This window comes from Musca autumnalis, unplaced genomic scaffold (genome assembly GCF_047663935.1).
Source record: "Musca autumnalis isolate F117 unplaced genomic scaffold, ASM4766393v1 scaffold_5, whole genome shotgun sequence".
Classification (NCBI taxonomy): domain Eukaryota; kingdom Metazoa; phylum Arthropoda; class Insecta; order Diptera; family Muscidae; genus Musca; species Musca autumnalis.
In genome coordinates, this window is record NW_027412088.1 from 143227606 (window position 1) to 143249147 (window position 21542).

The 21542-nt window shown below is 36.5% G+C and overlaps 2 protein-coding genes across 11 annotated transcripts in view; both read left to right on the top strand.

Moving 5' to 3' along the window:
• Positions 1 to 3302: 3302 nt before the first annotated feature.
• The window catches only part of Inos (Inositol-3-phosphate synthase), a 34444-nt gene continuing 16204 nt past the window's right edge, over positions 3303 to 21542 (top strand). Inside the window, exons 1-3 of one of the 10 annotated variants that reach the window (XM_073990427.1) lie at positions 3303 to 3875; positions 3930 to 4130; positions 20861 to 21049. In XM_073990427.1, the coding sequence (XP_073846528.1) occupies positions 4080 to 4130; positions 20861 to 21049 (240 nt within the window). In that variant the 5' untranslated portion in view covers positions 3303 to 3875; positions 3930 to 4079. Of the gene's footprint in view, positions 3876 to 3929; positions 4131 to 20008; positions 20383 to 20463; positions 21050 to 21542 lie in introns of those variants that run through there. The other 9 variants (XM_073990428.1, XM_073990436.1, XM_073990434.1 and 6 more) reach the window with 9 other exon arrangements.
• LOC141404765 (uncharacterized) lies at positions 5837 to 12549 on the top strand. The gene is made up of 2 exons (XM_073988475.1): positions 5837 to 12343; positions 12418 to 12549. The coding sequence occupies exons 1-2, from the start codon at positions 11081 to 11083 to the stop codon at positions 12424 to 12426; spliced, it is 1272 nt and encodes a 423-aa protein (XP_073844576.1). The 5' UTR covers positions 5837 to 11080; the 3' UTR covers positions 12427 to 12549.

The window sequence follows — 21542 nt, forward strand, 5'->3', positions numbered from 1 at the left end:
ACAAAACTGTCATTTGTTTACATCAGCAGCTGATTAAAAGTCAGCTGGCCGCACTCACAAAATTTTACGGGACAAACTTTCCCAGCAAAAATTTGTAAGTTCTCTGTTACAAAATCTCTCTCAACACGCTCTCTTTTACTGAACAATTTTGTTATCGAACAACATTAGGTGTGTCTTTTTACGTGATAATTTGTAATAATTATTACGAAATGTTACTAAATGCTGTCTTTTTACACAAAAGTTCAGTAAAAGAGAGCGAAATGGGAGAACAATTTTGACAGTTGTTTGCCGAGAACTTGCTAAAGGTAGCTAGAAGAATTTTTCCCTGCAACATTTAGCAAGGTCGATCAGCTGATTTTGAATCACCTGTTAATGGTCAGATGTTCAATGTTTATGTGATATTTGTGGAAAAATACTCCAAATAATGCGATTCAGCTATATTTATTGATTATTTTATTAATATTTTAACTATTTCTTATTTATTTTGCTTCAAATTGAAGAAGTTTTTTACTGCTTTAGATTTAGTTTTTCTTTCATGTTTTTGTTTTTGGTAACGACTGTTATCTTGCTAAATTTGACTACTTTTCTTTTCTCTCCTTTTCCGTATAATTATTCTTACTCTCTGAAAACAAGTTACTGAGTAAATCTTACTGAAAAAGTAAAAAGACACAGCTATTCAGTAAAACATTTGTACGAATTTTTGGGTTATAGGTCTGTACCTATTCATTTGTTGTGGTGATGTATCCACAGGAATGGACAGATACATACCCAGCAAAATGTTCGATGCCAAAGATGACATTCAATCATGGGTGCAAGTGATCTAGCATGTCATCTTTTTAGCATCTTCATCGATGAATTTTATATGAGCGTGGACCCCAAAAGATGACGTTCTTTTCTGGATCCTAAGCATGTCATTTTAACCAATGCTTTGGCATGTCATTTTTACCAACCCCTTGGCATGAAATTTTCATATTGTTTGGAAAATGGAAATGCTGTATTGAAATATGGTTTTCATGAAAAACAAAACTCTTTATTAATTCAAACGAATTCATGAAATAACTACAATTAATTTATCAGTTTAGTTTTTCAAAAGTTTACATCCAAAATTGCAATGTAATCACCACCGCTGCAACGCAAAAGATTACTTCCTCCGTTCTCCGCTGATATTCTTTCATCTTACAAAAGGTTTTTTCAATTATCTTCCCATCATCAGTTCAGATTTCGACATGGACTCCAAATGCACTCCTTTAAGTATTTTTATTTCGTAAATTACTTTTATTTTATAATTTTGTTATTTTATAACAACATTTTATACTCTTTTGTTTAGTGACGGAAATATGTAGGGATCTACAACCCGGCTTGCTTTAGGGATCTCTAAGAACAAAATGTAACGAACGGGGAGGAGAGACTTTTTATGGAAAATACCATTTATGCTTAATTAATTTATTTTTAATTGTTTCTTTCCAGAAGTAGTTTCTTCTTTATTTTGAGATTCTTGTTCCTTTTCGTTTCGGACTTTTTTTTTCAAATTCCAAGAAGCGAGATTTGATTGATTTCATTCTATGTCAGATTTAGAACAGACAAGGGAACTTTTAAAATAGCAATGTGTGCAATCCGATTCTATTTTTAGCTCGATGGTTGGGACTTCATATAATACCAATTGTTTAGAAGTTTTAGTTGTTTGATATGCAGGAAATGTAAGACAACATCACGACGACAGTTCTAACAACTTTGGTCTGTTCCAGAAACTGCAAGAATCTACTTATTTTTACTACGAAAACAATTTTTCCTTTATGTTATCGGAAAAAATAGTAAAAATTAGTAGATTTTTGCAGTACTGGAACATACCAAAATGAAAATAAACAGGTGTGTAAATAAAATCACAAACATCATCTCTATTGGATCGATGGAATGGGTACAAATGCTGATGAAAAGATCGGATCTCTCACGACTTCCTTTGCATTGGTTCAAATCCTAATGAAAAGATCGGATCTTCCACGACTTCCTTTGAACCAATGCAAAAGATGACATGAAATCACGTCATCGCAAAGAACCCCTTCCGTCAAATTTTGCTGGGTACATATACATATGTAGGAAAATGTATATAAAAATTAATCATAAAAATGATCTGATCAACGTATATGGGGTTTAAAACCATTTTTTTCGATGAAAGCACATTTTTCTCGTATTAACCATATGGCTGAGGGTATAAAAATGTTGTAGGTGGTGCTTTATACAGTTGAACCTCGAGATTTTTAGTGTCCCTTTTTCCTTTCTATTGTATTGGGAAAACACAACCAAGGTAAAGGGATTTGCAATAATTCAAGGGAAAAGGTGATGCAGTGGAATTCGATATTATTAGATATTAAATTTATTTTCTCATGACAAACGTACTTTTACAATAAATTATATTTCTCTTCCCCGTTGTCGAGGTTAAACTGTATTTTTTAACTTGTTGAAATATTGAATATCACTTTTATTATACATATATAGAATCTCATACCTATGTACATCTTTATCTACCTATATATCTAGATATTATTTAAACTATATACCTATTTTTATGCTTCATTGAAAATTTATTTTGTTGATATTATTTATTACTATTAATTAGCAACTAAAAATCTGAGCATTCATAGACAGATAGACACATGTCTGCGATTTTTTTCTTCTGTTGTATGAAAGAAATTTGAGACGAAAAAAAAAAACAGAACACCGAAAACATTTGAAAAAATCCATAAAACGGATTCATATACGTATATAGTTGCTGCATATCGAACGCTTGACTGCTGCTAAGAAAAATAAACAAATAAATGCTTTTATTGTAAAAATGTATTGGGAAGGTATTTTGTTATTATTTCGAAGAATAAAATGTGGGTTTCAGGTTGGTATTGTGGGAGGGATACTATATAGATGTAGAACTCATCGTGATTGCATTTTTATGGAATAACAAGGATCGATGACCAACTGTTTTGAATATGAAATAACAAGAAATTACAACCACAACTAACTTTTAATGGCAACAAAAAATAGTTTAAAAAATTGTTTTTGAATTATAAAATTGTAAAATATATATCTAAATATATCATGTCGTAGTTTTCCCACAAATTACAGGTTTACTATTTTTTTCTAATTGGAGACAAATTTGCATGTCATAATTTAAATTCAATTATTCGTATTTCTATTATAAGCAACATCTCATCTAATATTATTAGCTAAAAATGTTAACGGCTATTTTAAATGACTTAACAAAAATGTACATTATTTTTAATTTAATAGATTTACGTAGACCTAAAGTATATGTGTTTGTATAAACATACAGTCACATTTACATTTATTTAAAATTACTTTGGTGGTCAGCAATTGATAAAAATTCACATGGTTTATTGATTGTTAAAACGTGCCTGTCGCCTGCCGCCTTTACATATTTGGATTAATGCATTCACATTTCTACATACACACATACGTATGAATGTAAATTACTTGTAAACTTCTAATAGCGTATAGTAAGTAGCAAAGCGTAGGAGTTGAATTATTAATTCATTTGTGTTGGATTAAATTGCAAAATTACTTTCATTGATGCATTTATCGGGAAAATGCACTGAAAAGAATAGAATTGACAAAAAATGTACAATAAACCCACTTGATCTACAGAAACATACTCTCCCATACCAAAACAATTAAAAAATCAGACGCTAAATACCCTCAGCTTATGACTTAAAAAGAAACAATAACAGGTCCATAATTTTAAAAATAAATAGTACTTTTGGGTGTTACAAAAGAAGTTGTGGACGAATTCAGCGTAATTTTTAGAAGTTTGTGTGGTAGATAGCAATGCCAACCTTGAAGTCTTTGCTTCGTCCGAGGGGGAGAAGGTGAGAACTTGTGTTGTTGGTAGAGAGAGCTTAAATCTAACGTTTTAATTACAGTAATGGAGATATGTGCATTGTTAGACTGGATCATGGTACGACGAAGGCCACACTCCTGCCCTCAGTTTGCATTTGAGGACTCGGACCCACAACCTGGACGTCGCAGGATGATGAACGAGTTGATGGGCGTATATATGGTTTTGGAATGCGATGCAAATGTCCAACATTTTTAATAAAGTAGTAAAGACGCCAACAGCAGAGGTGAGTCAATATTCGATTTTATTTTGTCATATAATTTACGAATATCTAACAAGGTTAGTGATCCGACTTTTAAAATTAGGGACAGAGATGAGGTCACTGATCTAACTCCCTCCAATATAGATGACTCTGCCATCAGATGTTCTTTTTCGGACGATATGAATATACTTTTCGAAATATGTATATTTTTGCGAGGCCTGTCAAATTCGTATAGAAATCCGAGAAGAACAAATTGGGGTAGGTACACAGAACCAACAAACTCTCAGCTGACGATAGAACCGGGGAGATAATCTGACTAACTTTCTTCTTCGCTGTCATAAGGATGCTTGTTCACTAAGTTACCCTGGAAAGAAATCCCAATCGATGTATTGGAACATAGATCTTAACGAACTGAAGAAAGTCACAGAAGATTATATAGCAGGACGCATGCGACCATACTCGACATTGATTGAGACTCATACAAGATGAGTATCAATAAATATAAGAGCGAGATCAAACCTGTAGTAGTCAACGACGCAGGCAGATTTCGAAGATTATTCTCCAACGACCCCAAATCCATTAAAAAATAAAGAAATCAGATGGCACTCGGACAGACTCTGGTCTTGAGACTCGAAGTCTCCTACTCGGAATCCATTTTCCAGGCTGCAAGGACGTTGGTACCGTTCATACGAAGTGTGACGACTTTCAAATCAAAGCAGATGTGGATCTTATTTTAAAGATGGTTAGCAGGAACAAGATAAAATCGGCAGTCAATACTGTAAATCACCTGGTCCTGATGGTGTTACACCGGCAATGCTCCAATTTTTCCTCACCGCGAATATGTACATATGTATGTATATCAAATCTTGTTCACTAGAAAAAGTACAAAAGTTCGTGGAATTTGTACTTCTTGATGGAATGCAAGTACGGCTACAGGAGTGCTTTATGGCAACAACTTTGTTGGCAAGAACCCAGGCGATGTCCCGCAAGCGAAACTTTAATTCGTAAGGTGTTTCGAAAGGAAATAGCCTCAATTTGAAAAGTCTTTCCTTCCGATCGGAGGCATTTCAGCCCAACGACTGCGCAGACTACACCGGCCCCGGTGAAAAAGGGAAATATTGGTACGTAGGTTTCAAGCAGCTTCAGTCCCTTTTAGACACCATTGGTGACTGCGGCAGGGTAAGGGAGTTTTACTTTATCGGTTCCAACGGACAATCAGACAGTAAAGGACCCCAATTTGGGATGGCTCGCAAAGGTAGCCAAGGGCAAAAGAAAACAAGCCAAGCCTGCACGGATGACCTGGTCGCAGTCATTGATAAGTCTGATCCTGAAGTCAAGATCGATCATTGGCTGTTAATGGAAGGTCATCTGAGGAAGATCATAACCTCCGATGATGTGGATGACAGTAAGGCCGTCTTGGTAAGGCAACGATCTACAAGGACGTCAAGGGCATTAATTGCCCGAATCGAAGGATTTCTTCATCCAGACAATAGCAACCATGAACGCACTTTGTGGATGGTTGTAGGTAGTAGTGATCTCAACTGCTTATGTCACATGTAAGATTGCAGCTACAATTTGGTTGCCACCTCCAGATTTAGATGTGCCACATCTGGATGTTGAAGGAACTGTAATGAAGTTCGCATTGAGAGTGCCAACTACATTGAACAATTTAAGAAAGAGCTGTTAAGCGGCTTCTATTCAATGGTGTCCAAAATAAATGAGAGATAATTTCTGGTAGAGTATTGTGTCATTGTTTAACAACGGCTAACATAGGAAAAGAGAGAGAGACTTGGAGGAAAAGTGAACCCCAAGACGCTATTCCGGCTAAAATCGTTTCAGTCTCCTTCGTTCAATTTGCTGGTAAAAGCTCTTATATTGCAGTGCACTGATCTTAAAGAAATTGGTTGGACATCACAGTGTTCCAAGACTGATCTGAACCTAAGGGCGGCTTCAGATTTGATACTAAAGGATTTAATGGCTTTATCAAATCTGCTGCCTTCCTGAACGCGAAAATATCTGCTTGGAATATAATACAATCGTTTTCTAACATGTATGAGTGTTCAAGACCTAGCTTTGCACAGTATATGTAAGCTCCGGAACATTCTTCCATCTTGGAATCGTCTGTATAAAAAACCAGTCGCTAGATTTCCCATGAGGGCCAAGGCTATGGGCCTTCGGATCACGCTTCACTATTTTGAGGCAGTTGACTGTTGGTTCGACATCTCAGATTACGATTGTTTTTCAGGCAGCTCAATCACCTTAGTTTCCTTACTGCCTGTGAAGGTTCCTACAACAAACAATCCTGTAGCTTTACCCATGCCTTTCGGCTAAGAGTCGGGTTTGGAAACAGACCCCTCCTTCATTTGTTCATCTTTACGGATCTCGCTCAGTTCTTTGGCCTTTCTTACCTTTTGGGGTTGAGTTTGGCTTCGGAACAGAAACAGAGTCTACTATTTTGCTTTGAGTAGTACAGGTTTGTCGCCACTATTTTCAGGCTTTCGCTGGAACAGTTCCAGTTTCAATTTTTTCATGTACCTGAATTTACTTTTGATGAAGAAGAGCTCCATCTCACAGTGCAGATTTGGATCCTTCCCACGAATTTACGAAGATACAGCACTTTTATAATGCTTGACACTTCTGTCTTCTCTTCTTTCTTGCTCGTCGTCGTAGCCTCTTCCAGGAGGAAGATCTTATTCTAGTAAAGTTTCTGACGATGAAAAAATCCATCTTCTCAGAGTTCAAATTCGGATACCTTGTTACGAATTTACGCAGATGCAGTACATCACTTTTTCAATGCTTGACACTTCATCCCTTTTGTTGGTTGTCCGTACACTAGACAATGTCTTTGTGGTTTCCTGCCACGCAAGTTTTTTATCGACATATGTATGCTATATGACCAGTTGGAACTGATGTTGCTGCCAGTTGTGCACATGAGTCCATAACCCTACCTTCCACATTACCCTTATCTTCCTTAGCAGACTTGGCCGTGATGACCGTGGTGTCCATCTAGTCGTCGGTCAATATCTGATTATGTAACATGTCCTTGTTCTTATTCCCTGGAGCAATCCTTTCGAATTGGACGAGGAGTTCCCTACTTTGCTTTCCTAAACTGCCTTCAATAGTCATGAGAGTCTTGTGTAGATGATCCCCACTCATACCGACCCAAGCATGACTCTAGCATTTTACAAAGAGATTTCCGGGTCATCAACTATTTTCTATCACTATTTTGCCTGGGTTCGATTCCCATCACACCACACTTTCAACGGTGGCAAAAATACCCTCCAGCGTAATATTGGCAACATTTCTTGAGTATTTTAGTCATGTAAAACTTCTCTACAAGTAGTGCCTTAAGATGCGCCTTTCGGACTCGGCGATAATATGAATCAAGGTTCACGCATTGATATGGGAGAAGTCTTACCCCTTCCCATCCGCCACCACTGTAGGAGAATGTCATCTCCCTTGAGAAAAACCAGTTTGATGTAATTACGGCTGTATTCCTTTTAAGAGAAAACGTACTTGGTATTCTCAGTGTATTGTCTGACGTACAATGACCCAACCTTGAATGTTCCAACAGCTTAGTAGTTCGACGATAGTCATGTAATATAGTTCCTCATTTGTGCTACAGATGTTTCATATCAGAATCACACCAGAGATGAATTGCACAATATTTTGTAGCGATAAAATTGGCTGGAAATTGAAAATTGATTTCCGTTCAATACTCGTTATCACTAGAAACAGTCCAGACGCTTTTCCTGCAAAAGGCATTGCATAAGTTTTTAAAAAAGGGGGTATTAAACTGCACGAAGCTACATACAAATAATTTAAGTATTTTATTAGGAAAATGAGGTTATGCTAGTTCCATATGGTCTGAACATTGTACGATCGCTTAGATCATTTACCCCATCGGTCTTGTATACCCACTGAGGCTAAGGGCAAGTGTTTGTCGGGGGTCACGGCCTTCATTACGATATATGCAGGATGCCAAGTTGGTGGTTTTCCCGCTACTTATGGTGATTTTTGAAGTACAAAAAACACTGTTCCGAGGCTATGATCTATAGACTTCATTACAATATATGCGGGGATGCCAAGTTGGTGGTTTTCCCGCTACTTATGGTGATTTTTGACGTTATACTCAACTGCATTTTATGACTGTTGGAAAATTTTGGAACAATTATTTTCAATTGTTAATTGTTTACGTGTTGCTAAATCTCAATCAGAAGTATGCACAAATTTACAAGCTATGTATCCCCTCATTTCGTCCATTGGAAGTAAAGAGATTCAATAAATATGAGACATCTGCTATGACTCGGACCGAGAACAAAGAAAGAAACCCTTCTTCAGAACCACCGGAAAGCGTTCGGTTATCTTAAAATCTTCAATAATCGTCTCATCCAACTTTCATCCCAACTTTCTCTTTCACATCCAATAGACTATTTTCCTATGGTGTATGTATTTTTGCAACCTTTGGGTCATGGCAGTGGCATGGAAAAATCCAATAACAACAATTTAATTTCTTATTATTAAAAAATATTTGAAAAAAGTGCGTACACACAAAACTTTCCGATCGCCATTGCACATAAATTCTAGTAGAGGAAAAGTACCCATTGCGGTTTGTCTTCAATTACAAGTGATGCAACTCATCATTGTTGGACAACAACAAACACATAACAACATAATGGATACGATGGAAAGTTTTAGGCAATGAATTGATTGTTTAAAACGATATTCTAGAATTTACAACAAGTCATTGAGAGCACTACTGAAGAAGAGGTGCTGATGTGGTGTTGCATTTCTCGCTAGCAATTAGCATTTGAATGTCACACTGAATGTTTGCCACAGACAAACTTTCTGGATGAATCAATATTAATGAATGAATGGAGGTTTGAATGACGCGGTTGCTTCTTCTTCTTTACTTTAAGCTCTTAATAAAAGGTGACACTTTAAGGGAAAGTAAACACCTAGAATGTCATGCCACTTGCGGGCTAGTATTGGACAAGTATTGTTCCATCGTCTCAGCCTCGTTCTCATCTGCACAGAGCCTGCAGTAATCAATACGTTCAAAGTTCCATTAGCTTATAAACTGAAATATTAAAGTTCAGTGCCTGTCATACCCTAATTGCGGGTTTACTTAAATTAATAAGTGAATTAATTCTGGTGAATGGGGTACACAGATGACTAGAAGGTGTAATTCAGACAAGAAACGCGGAAGATGTTCAACGTAAACTGAGACACGTAATTATCCCATCTTGTTTAGAGACATATGGTTAGAATTAGCCATAGCCTGGTGTAGTAGACGTCAGCGGCGGTACCTTCTTCCATATTGGAAGAGTCTGTATAAAAAGTCAGGCCGTCCAGAGGAGGTTTACTTCGCTACCAGTCATCTGTACTTGACCTCGATATATTCAAATTGCATGACAGGTGATATATAGGCACTAGATTTCCCACGAGAGTCAATTTTAATGCTTGCTCCTAACTCCCTTAGGATACATTCTTGTCCGAAGGTGCTGTTGCGCAAAGTTCTTGCAGCCTTATATCACTACGTGCCGCCTCATATTTCAGCATTGCATTCGGAGCTGGTTGTGGAATATTTGTATAAGGTCCAGTTATTGCCTTTGCTGTTTACACCTTGTTCCACTAGACAGTACACCCATAGGAAAGGATGGTGCTGACCACAGTGTTGCACATCACCAGCCTTTCCGAATCGAATTTTTACATGAATATAGTGCAATTAAAACTCATTTCGTTCGCTCCTCAATGCTCCTTTTCCATCGCAGTTGTACCTAGTTACTTAGCTTCCGAAGAAAGGTGTAGGTAGCTTCCTTCATACTATATCATGAATGAAACTCTATCAATTCTCCAAAATCAGGTGGTAATAAATGTCTCAAATACTTTTCTACAAGTTTTTCTCCCCAGACCTTCCTATTTTCCTTTACTAAACCCGCTTCTCTCGCCTCTTCAGGAATGTTCGTGGGAAATAGTTTTTCAGCCACAAATAGAACAAATATCCTTGAGATCGCGCTTTTTTTTATCAATGATCGCAACCAACAGATCATCTGAATCAATTAACCCAGTCATCCTGTTGTATGAGTGGCGCCCAACGCCATTAGTCTAAAGGAAGTTTCTCCTCGCTCTTTATTGTCGAATTTAAAATCCTATATGAAACTAAATCCTATTTACCGGATCTGAAATCCAATTCTACCAGAGGTTGATGTCTATGTAGGCTGTGCCTTTTCAACTGTCCTCCTTTGAACTTTTTGTCTACAATTTCCTGATCAATTTGATTGAAGAAAAAGTAAATTTCTGTTTTAATACTGCTTATCTATCAAAAGATCATCAGATTCAATCCGCCTGTTGTATGTGTATGTGGCGCCCAACTCCGGAGGAAGACCCTTCTGCAAATGTTTATTTCTTCCCAATCGTGCTTACTTAAGCAAGTGTTGAACTGAAAGTATGTTAGCCTTTCATCCTGAATGAAATTGATTTCTATTCACCGGGTATGAAATCCAATTCTACGAGATTGTGATGTATCTGTATGCTATTTGTTCCCATCTGTTGTCCTTCGAACCCCTTAAAAAGTTTTCTTCTGTAGTAGAACTAGCTTTAAGCTCATATTTTATTCACGAACAAACCTATTGTTATATTACGATTACCGATTATCAATACAATTGAAAATACAACACTGAATTGTAAACGATACATACAAAAGAACGAAGCATGATGAAGAAATAAAAGACGCCATTCTAGTGAGTGCCGTGAAACGTACAACAGCTCAGGTGTGACACGAACCGCTCTGAAGAATATAATTTATTGAAAACAAAAAGAAAAACTGAAGAATTTTAGAGAAGACTACTTTGAAAAAGAAAACTGTTTGAGAACAAGTTAAGTAAAAGTGGAGAACTGAAGACCTGAAGAACTGAAGACCTGAAGAACATATAAAAAAGAAGAAAACCAACAAAAAGTTTAAGTGCAAGCAGATGCTGGAAATCGACACGATGGAGAAAGAAAAATTGATGGCCCAACTACGTGAGTTGGGAATAGATTTTCCATTAACGGCCACTCTTTGCCAGCTAAGGAATTTGTTGAAGGGTGTCATAGGAGCGAATGCACCTTTACCGCAGGCAAGTAATATGACTGCATTAGCTGAAGAAGATGCAGAGGTACAGCCAAGTGAATCCTCAACACAAGATGCCACAGCAGCAGTGGTACAGCCAAGCGAACATTCCACTCAAACACAAGATGCCGCAGCAGCAGTGGTACAGCCAAGCGAACATTCCACACAAACACATGATGAAGTAGCAGCAGTGGTACAGCCAAGCGAACGCTCAACACAGACGCAAACTAAACAAGATGGCGCAGCAGTTTTGCCCGCAAGGAAGTCATCGTCACAGGCGTGTGCAGAGCAAGAAGCAGAGAATGACTTAACCTCAATTGCGAAACAAATGCAAGCCAAATTGAACATTTTGAAATTACAACAGCAAATAGATGAATTAGAAAGGCAGAGAAATGTCAAACCGAAAACAGTGGCTTGCTTTGCGGATGTTGAGGGCTCTTTACCAAAATTCACAGGCGATGGTGAATATAACATTTATAAATGGGTGAAAGAGTTTGAAAAGGTTACGAACATTGTGGGCTGCACGCCGGCAGAGCAGTTTCTCTATGCACGTCGTATGATGGCGGGAAGTGCATGTCTATTCATGCGAACATCGATGGCAAACAACTGGCCACAATTCAAAATGGAGTTATGCGCAGAATTTAAGAAAGACATTGGTGTGAAGGACATTTTAAGAAAATTGGAGAACAGAAAATGGTATAAAGGAAAAGAAACCTTACACCACTATGCTTTAGTGATGCAAGAGATTGCAGAAGAGGCTCCAATCATCAATCAAAGTGAACTGGTCGAGTACATTGTGGAAGGTTTACAGGACAAGACTTTGGCATCAACAGTGTTTTTTAATACAACCACAATGGCCGACTTTAAGAGCAAAATTGGCAAGTATGAAAAGTTGCTGGAAGAGAGAACACAGCGATATGCTAAAGGTGGTGCAACATCTTCAACTCTTGAAAACGTAAGATGCTTCAATTGCCAGGCTTACGGACATTACGCGACCAGTTGCCCAAAAGAAAGGAAACAACAGGGGGGTTGTTTTAAATGTGGAAAAATGGGTCACTTACGAATTCACTGTCCCCTTAAAGTGGTTGCAGCCATGCCGGAGGAAGAGCTAAATTGGAACACGAAGGTAAGAGTAGTCTTAGGTTATCCTGCATCTGGGTCTAACTCTATTTCCATTCATTCTTTAATTGATACTGGCAGCCCAACTAGTTTTATAAATAAAGCAGTGATTCGGTCGTTGAGCCATAAAATACATATTGAAGAGGAGAAGTTTTCGGAGTTTATAGGTGTGGACGGTGGACGGTTAAAGACGTGTGGAAAGATAGCTGTTTTTATTGAATTTAATGGAAAAATTAAAAAATTGGATTTGAACATTTTAGTTAACAATGCCCCTTGTTCTTTAATTCTCGGTAGAGACTTTTTAACATTATTTTCAATTGTTTTAAGTGTGAAGGATGGGAACCCGGATCCCAATGAATTTCTAAATAAATCCGGCAATAATTTTGTAAACGTATTTTTATGTGCGGACCCTAATACTGAATTAAATTCAGGGCCGCCGCAAATAAAAGAGAAAATAAATAACGCCTTGTGTAATGTTTATTCGCGGGTGGTTGAAAGGAAAAACGAGGAAGAAAGTAGCCACTTAAAACAAATATGTAGTATAGAGATTGAGAATAGTGAGGAGAAATGGGATATTAACCCTAACCTGGAATTACAAGAAGTGCGTAAGATAAAAAAGGTGATTCGTGAAAATTATTTTGAAAGTTTCGAGGGAGATACGGAACAGTCAGATTTTAGAGCATCCATATTGGTAAACACGGGGAGCACAACCTATTCTTCGCCAAGAAGATTGTCGTTTGCAGAAAAGGAAGAAGTAAATAAAATCATTACGGACTTGTTGAAAAAAGGTATCATTCGCCATAGTAATTCTCCTTATGCATCTCCAATTGTATTAACTAAAAAGAAAAGCGGAGAAACAAGAATGTGTATAGATTATCGGTCGCTAAATAAAATTATTGTAAGGGACAATTACCCTATACCATTAATAGAGGACTGTTTGGAATATTTAGAGGGGAAATCCTGGTTCACAATAATGGATCTCAAATCCGGATTTTACCAGGTGAAGCTAGAGGAGGATTCTATTAAATATACTTCATTTGTGGTCCCCAATGGACAATATGAATTTTTAAGATTACCATTTGGTCTAAAAAATGGACCAGCTATTTTTCAAAGGTTTATTGCGGGGATTTTTCAGGATTTTTTAGAAAGGAATGAAATTGTAATATATATGGACGATATTGTTATCGCATCGAAGACAGTGGAGGAACATATAGTAATATTGGGGAAAATTTTGGATCGCTTAGCTTCATATGGGTTGAAAATTAAGCTGGAGAAGTGTAAGTTTGCGTACGAAGAAATAGAATATTTGGGGTATAAGGTGTCAAAGAGCGGCATTGCGCCATCATCAGGACACGTGGAGTCAATAAGAGACTACCCCGAGCCGAAAACAGTAAGAGAAATGCAATCATTTTTGGGTTTGTGCTCGTACTTCAGACGATTTGTGAAAGGGTTTTCTTTGATTGCTAAACCCCTGTATGATTCAACTAAAGAAGGTGTGAAATACAAGTTTTCTGATAAATGTAAGCAAGCTTTTGAGATACTTAAAGGAAAATTAATGTCAAGCCCAGTATTGGCAATTTATAATCCTCGAAGAGAAACTGAACTACATTGTGATGCAAGTGCGGTGGGTTTTGGGTCAGTTTTAGTGCAGAAGCAGGAAGACAACGTATTTCATCCGGTTGCCTATTTTTCAAAAAGAACTACTGATGCTGAAACTAGGTACCATAGTTTTGAGCTTGAAACTTTAGCGATTATTTATTCCTTGAGAAGATTTAGGGTTTATCTAGAAGGTATACAATTTAAAATCGTTACCGATTGCAACTCGCTTACATTAACACTATCGAAGAGAAACATTAACAGTCGTATAGCAAGGTGGGCACTAGAATTGGAAAATTACAACTATACTATTGTTCATAGGCCTGGAAAGAAAATGGGACACGTGGATGCATTGTCTAGATTGGGACAAGAGGGTAATAACGTTGTTGCGACTATCGAGACTGAGGATATAGATTTTCAACTGTGTGCTGCACAATCACGGGATAAAATAATAGGTGATCTGAAATTAAAATTAGAAGAAAAACCTGTTGATGGTTATGAGATGGAGAACGGGGTAATATACAGAAAATTAAAGGATGGTTTGAGATTTTATGTGCCACGGGAAATGGAAACAGAGATTATAAGGAACATTCATGAGAAGATAGGGCATTTAGGCGTCGACAAGTGTTACTTAGAAATGAGGAATCATTACTGGTTTCCAGAAATGAAAGATAAAATAGACAAATTCCGCAAGAGCTGTTTGAAATGCATTATGTATTCTGCTCCTCATAGACCCAACGCGAGAACATTACACAATATACCTAAGGATCCGAAACCTTTTCATACAATTCATTTGGATCATTTGGGTCCATTACCATCACTGCAGTCGAAAAGGAAGCACATTTTAGTGGTCATTGATGCTTTTACAAAATTTGTCAGGTTGTACCCAGTTCTCACAACGAGCACTAAGGAAGTTAAGGCGGCGTTGTTGAAATATTTTGACTACTATAGCCGGCCTGTTAGGTGCATAACAGACAGGGGAAGTTGCTTTACCTCGAAAGAGTTTGCCGACTTTTTAACTGAAAAGAATATAAGTCATGTTAAAGTTGCAGTTCATTCGCCACAGGCAAATGGACAGGTTGAACGTATAAACAGAACTCTAATAGGAATGTTAGCTAAACTTAGCGAACCGGTAGCGCACGCCGATTGGGTTAAGCAGTTAAGCAAAATAGAGTTCGCGTTTAACAACACAGTGAATAGGTCGATAGGAAATACACCAAGTAAAGTCTTATTTGGTGTTAGCCAAAGAGGTGAAATGGTAGATAAATTAACAGAATACTTGGAGGAAAACTTTTTGGACCCCGGGGGGGATATTGAACAGATAAGGGCCAAAGCAGAGGCTTCGATCGTGAGGTCACAAGAGTATAATGAGCAAAGAGCTAAAGCTAAAGGATGTAAGGTTAACTCGTTCAGCGTAGGTGAGTTTGTGGTTATTAAAAATGTTGATACAACAGTGGGAGTCAACAAGAAATTACTTCCAAAATTTAAAGGGCCATATGTCATACGAAAAGTCCTACCGAACGATCGGTATGTAGTTGGCGATATCGAGAACTGTCAAATAACGCAAATCCCATATGAGGGAATAATAGAAGCCTGTAATATAAGGCGCTGGAGAATGGATAACCCAGATGGGGAGGCCTAGGGCTGCTCTCCCCTTATTTGTATACAGACTAGTATAAGTAGTATTTATGTATAGCATTAACATAAGAATAAGTACATCAAACACTAACACCAGTAGTTTACCCACTCGGTGACCGGGGCGGTCATTTCCGTCAGGTTAGCCGAGCTGTAGTAGAACTAGCTTTAAGCTCATATTTTATTCACGAACAAACCTATTGTTATATTACGATTACCGATTATCAATACAATTGAAAATACAACACTGAATTGTAAACGATACATACAAAAGAACGAAGCATGATGAAGAAATAAAAGACGCCATTCTAGTGAGTGCCGTGAAACGTACAACACTTCTGATATTCTTTCGGGATTTCCCCTATTTACCAATGACTGGAGATCATAGGAAAATTTACCCTACCTACCTGTCGTGAGTGGCGTCCATCGCAAGTAACTTCACTGGCTTTAAAGATACATTTTCAAAAGTTTTGGAGTGTGTAACTTATATTTACACTGGAGGTGGATGTCTTCATAGATTGTACTTTAATTTATCTCCACAGGACCTTACTAATCCTGCTTCCATTTACTGAACCCTTCGGAATCAGTTTTATTTATCAATGTTTGCAACTTGACGATAGTCTGGTGTTGTTGATACTGTAGCATTGGTTTCGCTTCAAACTCCAAATTGAAAAATTACGCCATCCGCGTACATATTTATCTCAATGCCATTGGGAGGGCGTGGAATTGCTGAAAAGTAGAGATTTAACAGTTCCGAAGATGACACTCTCCTTTCATTATTAGCATGGCAAACGTTTAAGAGGCTTTAATCAGATTTAATTTTACCATCACTGATCTATGATACTGTTTCTGTTCTGGTGGGCTGCTTAATAAAAAGCCTGTAAAATAACACTCTTCGGAGTTGTCACGAAAACACTGTTATACACGACAGAAGTCCGATCATCGTTTTTCCCAGGGTTCGACAAGGCCTTAGCCGTTGTCCAAAATTGACTACTAGCGGTTGCAATGTGCAGCACTTTAGGTGTTCTAGCCACTTTTTCGTTTGTGCTTACTGACTAGTACGATGACGCTCACTAAATTAATCCCGTTGCCTCTGCTGGGAAATTACGCCTTATTACAGGTAAACGAACAGCCAAACTTTGTGTGGGAGGTGCCCGAAAGAGTGGTCGGATGTTGACGATATTCTGAAATAATTAGTCTGTAAGAAATATGTAATACGATGTCAAATAGGGTTCTCCCTTCGAGGGTTATCTTACTTATTGGGAGTTTGCAAGTTCTTGCTGGAAAAATTTATTCTTGCAACCACTTGCAACTCTTCCTGAAAACAATCAATCATCTGTTTTTATTTATTTGGTGATTTATGTTTGTGCAAATTGAAATCAATATTATTGCAGAAATAACAAGCCTAATTGGGTGTGTTTTTTTTTTTTGAGAACAAATTTGCAATATGAAAAATTTCTTTTTTTAGGTCATTTTCTTTTTTTATTTTTAATGAAATACAACACATTTGCTTGCTTCTGCCTCTTTCACTGCCGACAAATTGTTTGCAGATTTTTACAGGAAAGGCGTCTGTTTACTTTTTACAGTTTTCTTGCAAAAGAGAATAAAAACTCTTTATTCTCCGGGAATTTTCTTGCTGGGAAAGTAACTAGACTGACCTATTGTCTGAAAAGGATTTCGTCCAAACATTTGAAAGAATTGAAAATTTCGGTTAACCGAAAACTGTTTTGTTTGAAAACCCGGTTTTTGACTCACTATTTACGTCAGATATGAACACGGAGAGATATTATTGTATGTTCGTGTATGTAAAGACTTAAAGGCCTGCGTACATAAGCTGCTCTGCCTGATTGCCTTGCTTTTCTGCTTCATTTTTGACATAATAAAAATAAAAGAATAAAGAAGGCCGACGAAATTTCGAACTGGGTTGCCCTTTTCTTTTTTATTCTTTTATCAGAAGTAAGCAAGGTAAGCAGGCAAGGCAGCTTATGTACGCAGGCCTTAAGGCCTGCGTACATAAGCTGATCTGCCTGATTGCCTTGCTTTTCTGATTCATTTTTGACATAATAAAAATAAAAGAATAAAGAAGGCCGATGAAATTTCGAACTGGGTTGTCCTTTTTTTATTCTTTTATCAGAAGTAAGCAAGTTATGCAGGCAAGGCAGCTTATGTACGGAGGCCTTTACCCCCTGTTTTTGTAAAAAAAATTATTGTTCTCACACGAATTGTCAAATTGTGTACATCGATTTACTCGCCTTAGGGCAAATGTGGAACGCTGATTTTTGAATGAGGAATTCTTTACTATATATAGAACATGCCTACGAAGAATTAGGTCTGTATGTCATCTAGGGGCTGAGCTATGGATGCTCAAATTATTACGAATATAGACAAACGAACAAAAAATAGTTGCAAAAACAGGGGGTTAATTTATATTAAAGGCCTGTGCATGGCTGGTTTACGTTAACCTAAATTAGATGTCATATCTCATGTGAGAATCAAATTCTGGACCACACTTTTCCGGTATTCCTCCGGTATGTATTTTTTAAGAATTATTAATTTATAATTTTTTCATTTGACACTTTTCTCCTCTATAAAAGTTTTCATTTCACATTTTCATAGAAACAGAATTGGGCCCCTGTGATGTAAGAAACGCCAAAATAAGGCGCACATACAGTATCGGACAAAACATTTGCAACTGACACATACAATTTAGTTTTAGCGCTATTATATTTGTAAAAACCAACTTTTTGTCCAGTTTTTCAGCATTAAAATGTTCTTCATACTCCGAGGAAAACCCCCACAATTGGTTTTTGTACCTTATAACGGTGGTCCACTTTTAATAACGTATTTTAAAGAAATATCCCATATTTTAACAAGACAAAACAATTGCAACTCACTCCGTCGCTATATAAATAAGGCTCAAAATAATAATTTTTTACATTATTTTTGTGTCACATCCAATTTTTATTAGTTAAGGGTCTCCTTGAGACTGAATTCATCAATTTATAAAGCTAGAAAAGTTACATAATGAATAGGAACAGAATATTTTAATCTTATTTTTATTTGACACTAGATAAGTTTGGAAAAGTTGAATACGAAGCCCATAAAAAATAAATTAAATGAATTTTTTCACGTTTTTGAGCGAGTCAGTCTGCTGAAGTCCATAAAACGAGGCTTATTTATATAGCGAAGCTTATTTATATAGCGACAGTGTGAGTTGCAATTGTTTTGTCTTGCTTAAATATGGAATATTTTTTAAAGTACGCCATTAAAAGTGGACCACCATTATAAGGTACAAAAACTAATTGTGGGTGTTTCCTTCGGAGTATGAAGAACATTTTAATGCTGAAAAACTGAACAAAAAGTTGATTTTTACAAATGTTATAGCGCTAAAACTAAATTGTATGTGTCAGTTGCAAATGTTTTGTCCGATACTGCAAGTAAATTATAATTAGTGGAAGTTTAAGTTGAGAGTATACTTCACGAAAAGCTGAATTATTTGTTTGGTAAGTTCTAGAGTTAATTTCATTGTCCAAGCCTTCCTCACTATGTCTAAATGTTGATTTATTCACGCCTTGGATACCTTGTCATTTGATATGCATACATATGTATGTATGTTTCCAGAGCAGCCCCCTCATGTCTGGCTTGAAACATACAGGGCAACACAATGACATGAAAATTCATAGAAATCTACATATAAACAAAGAAATATAATGCAAAACTTTTCCAGAAGCTTTCATTGTTTAAAATAAACTCAAATTTCTTTTTCTACTAACGCATACAAAATGCAGCATGAATAATCATACCACAATTATGTTGTACAACAGATCTGTTCGTTAACCCAAAAGTTTGTACAAATTTGTACAAACTTTTACAAAATGTTGTTCGATAACAAAATTGTTCAGTAAAGTATAGTACACATTGACAAGCAAAACTGACAGTCATCGAGGTCTATTTCGTGAATATCAAAGCCTAATTGAAAAATTTCTTTTATAATCTCTAAATAATATCGTAAATATTGTATTTCAAACGTTTTTAGCTAAATAAAAGTTGTTATTTGCCGGAAAATTGTCCTTAAAGTACGTTGACTGTCAGTTTTGACTGTTAGTGTGTACTCCGCTTAAAAGAGGAATGAGAAGAAGTTGCAAGTACTTTTAACTAGGCGTTTACACACAGACAGTATTGGCACGACGATAGCAAAGTTACAAACCATTTTCACCAATACATTCATACTTTTCTCTATACACATTTAAAATTTTATAAATGTATTTGTGAAAAAGGTTTGTATTTTTGCTATTGTCTTGCCAATACTGGCATTTGTAAACGAACAGTCCTAATATGACATACCTACAAATCGATATAAAATAGCAGAATTTTTTTGAGTGTACCCTCCCCTTTTATAAAGCCTCCACAATAAATAATACACTGTCATAATAGACAATAGTCTTTTTATTTCTTTTGACAAGTAAATTACACCGGCCGGGCCGGGCGGGAATATGACATAAACAAACTCTATATTGGGGCTTCCCAATCAAACTCACCTTTCCCCAACATTAATGGAGAGCACACAACAGACCGGTAAACACACGGACGGCAAATAATAGGAAAGAGAGGGTTTTCTCTCTCAACATGATATTTGTGGGGGAGCCAAGCAATAACAACAACTACTTGCCATGAGAGAAGAATCAACAACAACAAAAAAGTTGGGGACCTGCTTAGTCATGAGAAAAAACCTCTCTGAGAATTTCTTTGGGGGAGGAAAAAATAACAACAAATTTAACCGCAATATCATGCCATAGCCAACATGTGTATGTATGTGTATGTGTATTGGGGGATTTGTGATGTTGGTTGGTTAGTTTGGTGGTGGGTTTATAAATTTTTATATCCAACAGGCAATTGACAGTTGGCCCTCATCTAGCATAAATAGTGGTGTATAATTTCCAGGCAAGCAACTAGCTGAAAGGCATTGAAACCGTGCACATCATCGTATCTTAACCAAAGAAGAAAATAGAAAAAACGGACAAAATAAATTTCTTTACACAAATAAAGCAAGAATTTTGACAAGTCAATACAAAGTGAAGACAAGAAAAAATAATTTTTTGTAAAGAAAAAAAGATTTTATTTAGAAAAAAAAATTAACAAGAATACCTGAAATTGGAACACTGGAGACTGCTGCTTAAATAAAAGAAAAAAAATAAAAAATAAATAAAATAACTTGGTGTGATATAAAGTGTATTTAATATATTTTTTGCTCAATTAAACTAAAATTTTGACACGTTTTCTAATCTTCTTAAAGAAAACATATTTTTTAAACTGTTATACAAAAGAAACCACAACAAAAGGAAACAAAATGAAAGCCAACAACAGTGCCAACACAACTTTGGAAGTTGTCTCGCCCAATGTTCAGATCACCGAAAATTACATTGAAACCGACTATACATATCAGACATCAAATGTTAAACGTTTGGCAAATGGCAAAATTCAGGTAAGTTGTAAAAGAAAACCTGAAACGTATTTTCAAAAATAGAATAGAAAAAAGGTTCTACATATAACATTTTTAAAATTTGTTGGTGTAAAATATTATTCGTAATGACGTGATGCAATAGCTAAAGAAATATGTATGTATGTATTAAAGTGGGTACTTTGTATTGTTTAGGATATTTTAATTAAAATTGTGGTTTGAATATTAAACAATTTCAGTGTTGATAGAAGGAACCATCTAGATTTTCTCAAAATGTTTGAAACTTATTATTAAGGCACAGGTAATCAATCAAACGATACAACTTAGCCATCGACTGATTTAAGTCACTTTTTTTTTATTATTTTTTTCATTGTTTGTAGACAAAATGCTTGCTAGGCATTTTGCTGATGGGGGGAAGGGGAGCGGTGAAAAGGAAAAGGGGTCAGTTCGACATAAAGCAGAATTAAAACTTTTGTGATAAGTAAATAAATAAATGATAAGTAAGCAGTATTTTTGG

What these genes read in the sequence shown, in the direction of transcription:
- LOC141404765 (XM_073988475.1), top strand. Translation starts at nt 11,081, where the DNA reads ATGCTGGAAATCGACACGATGGAGAAAGAAAAATTGATGGCCCAACTA.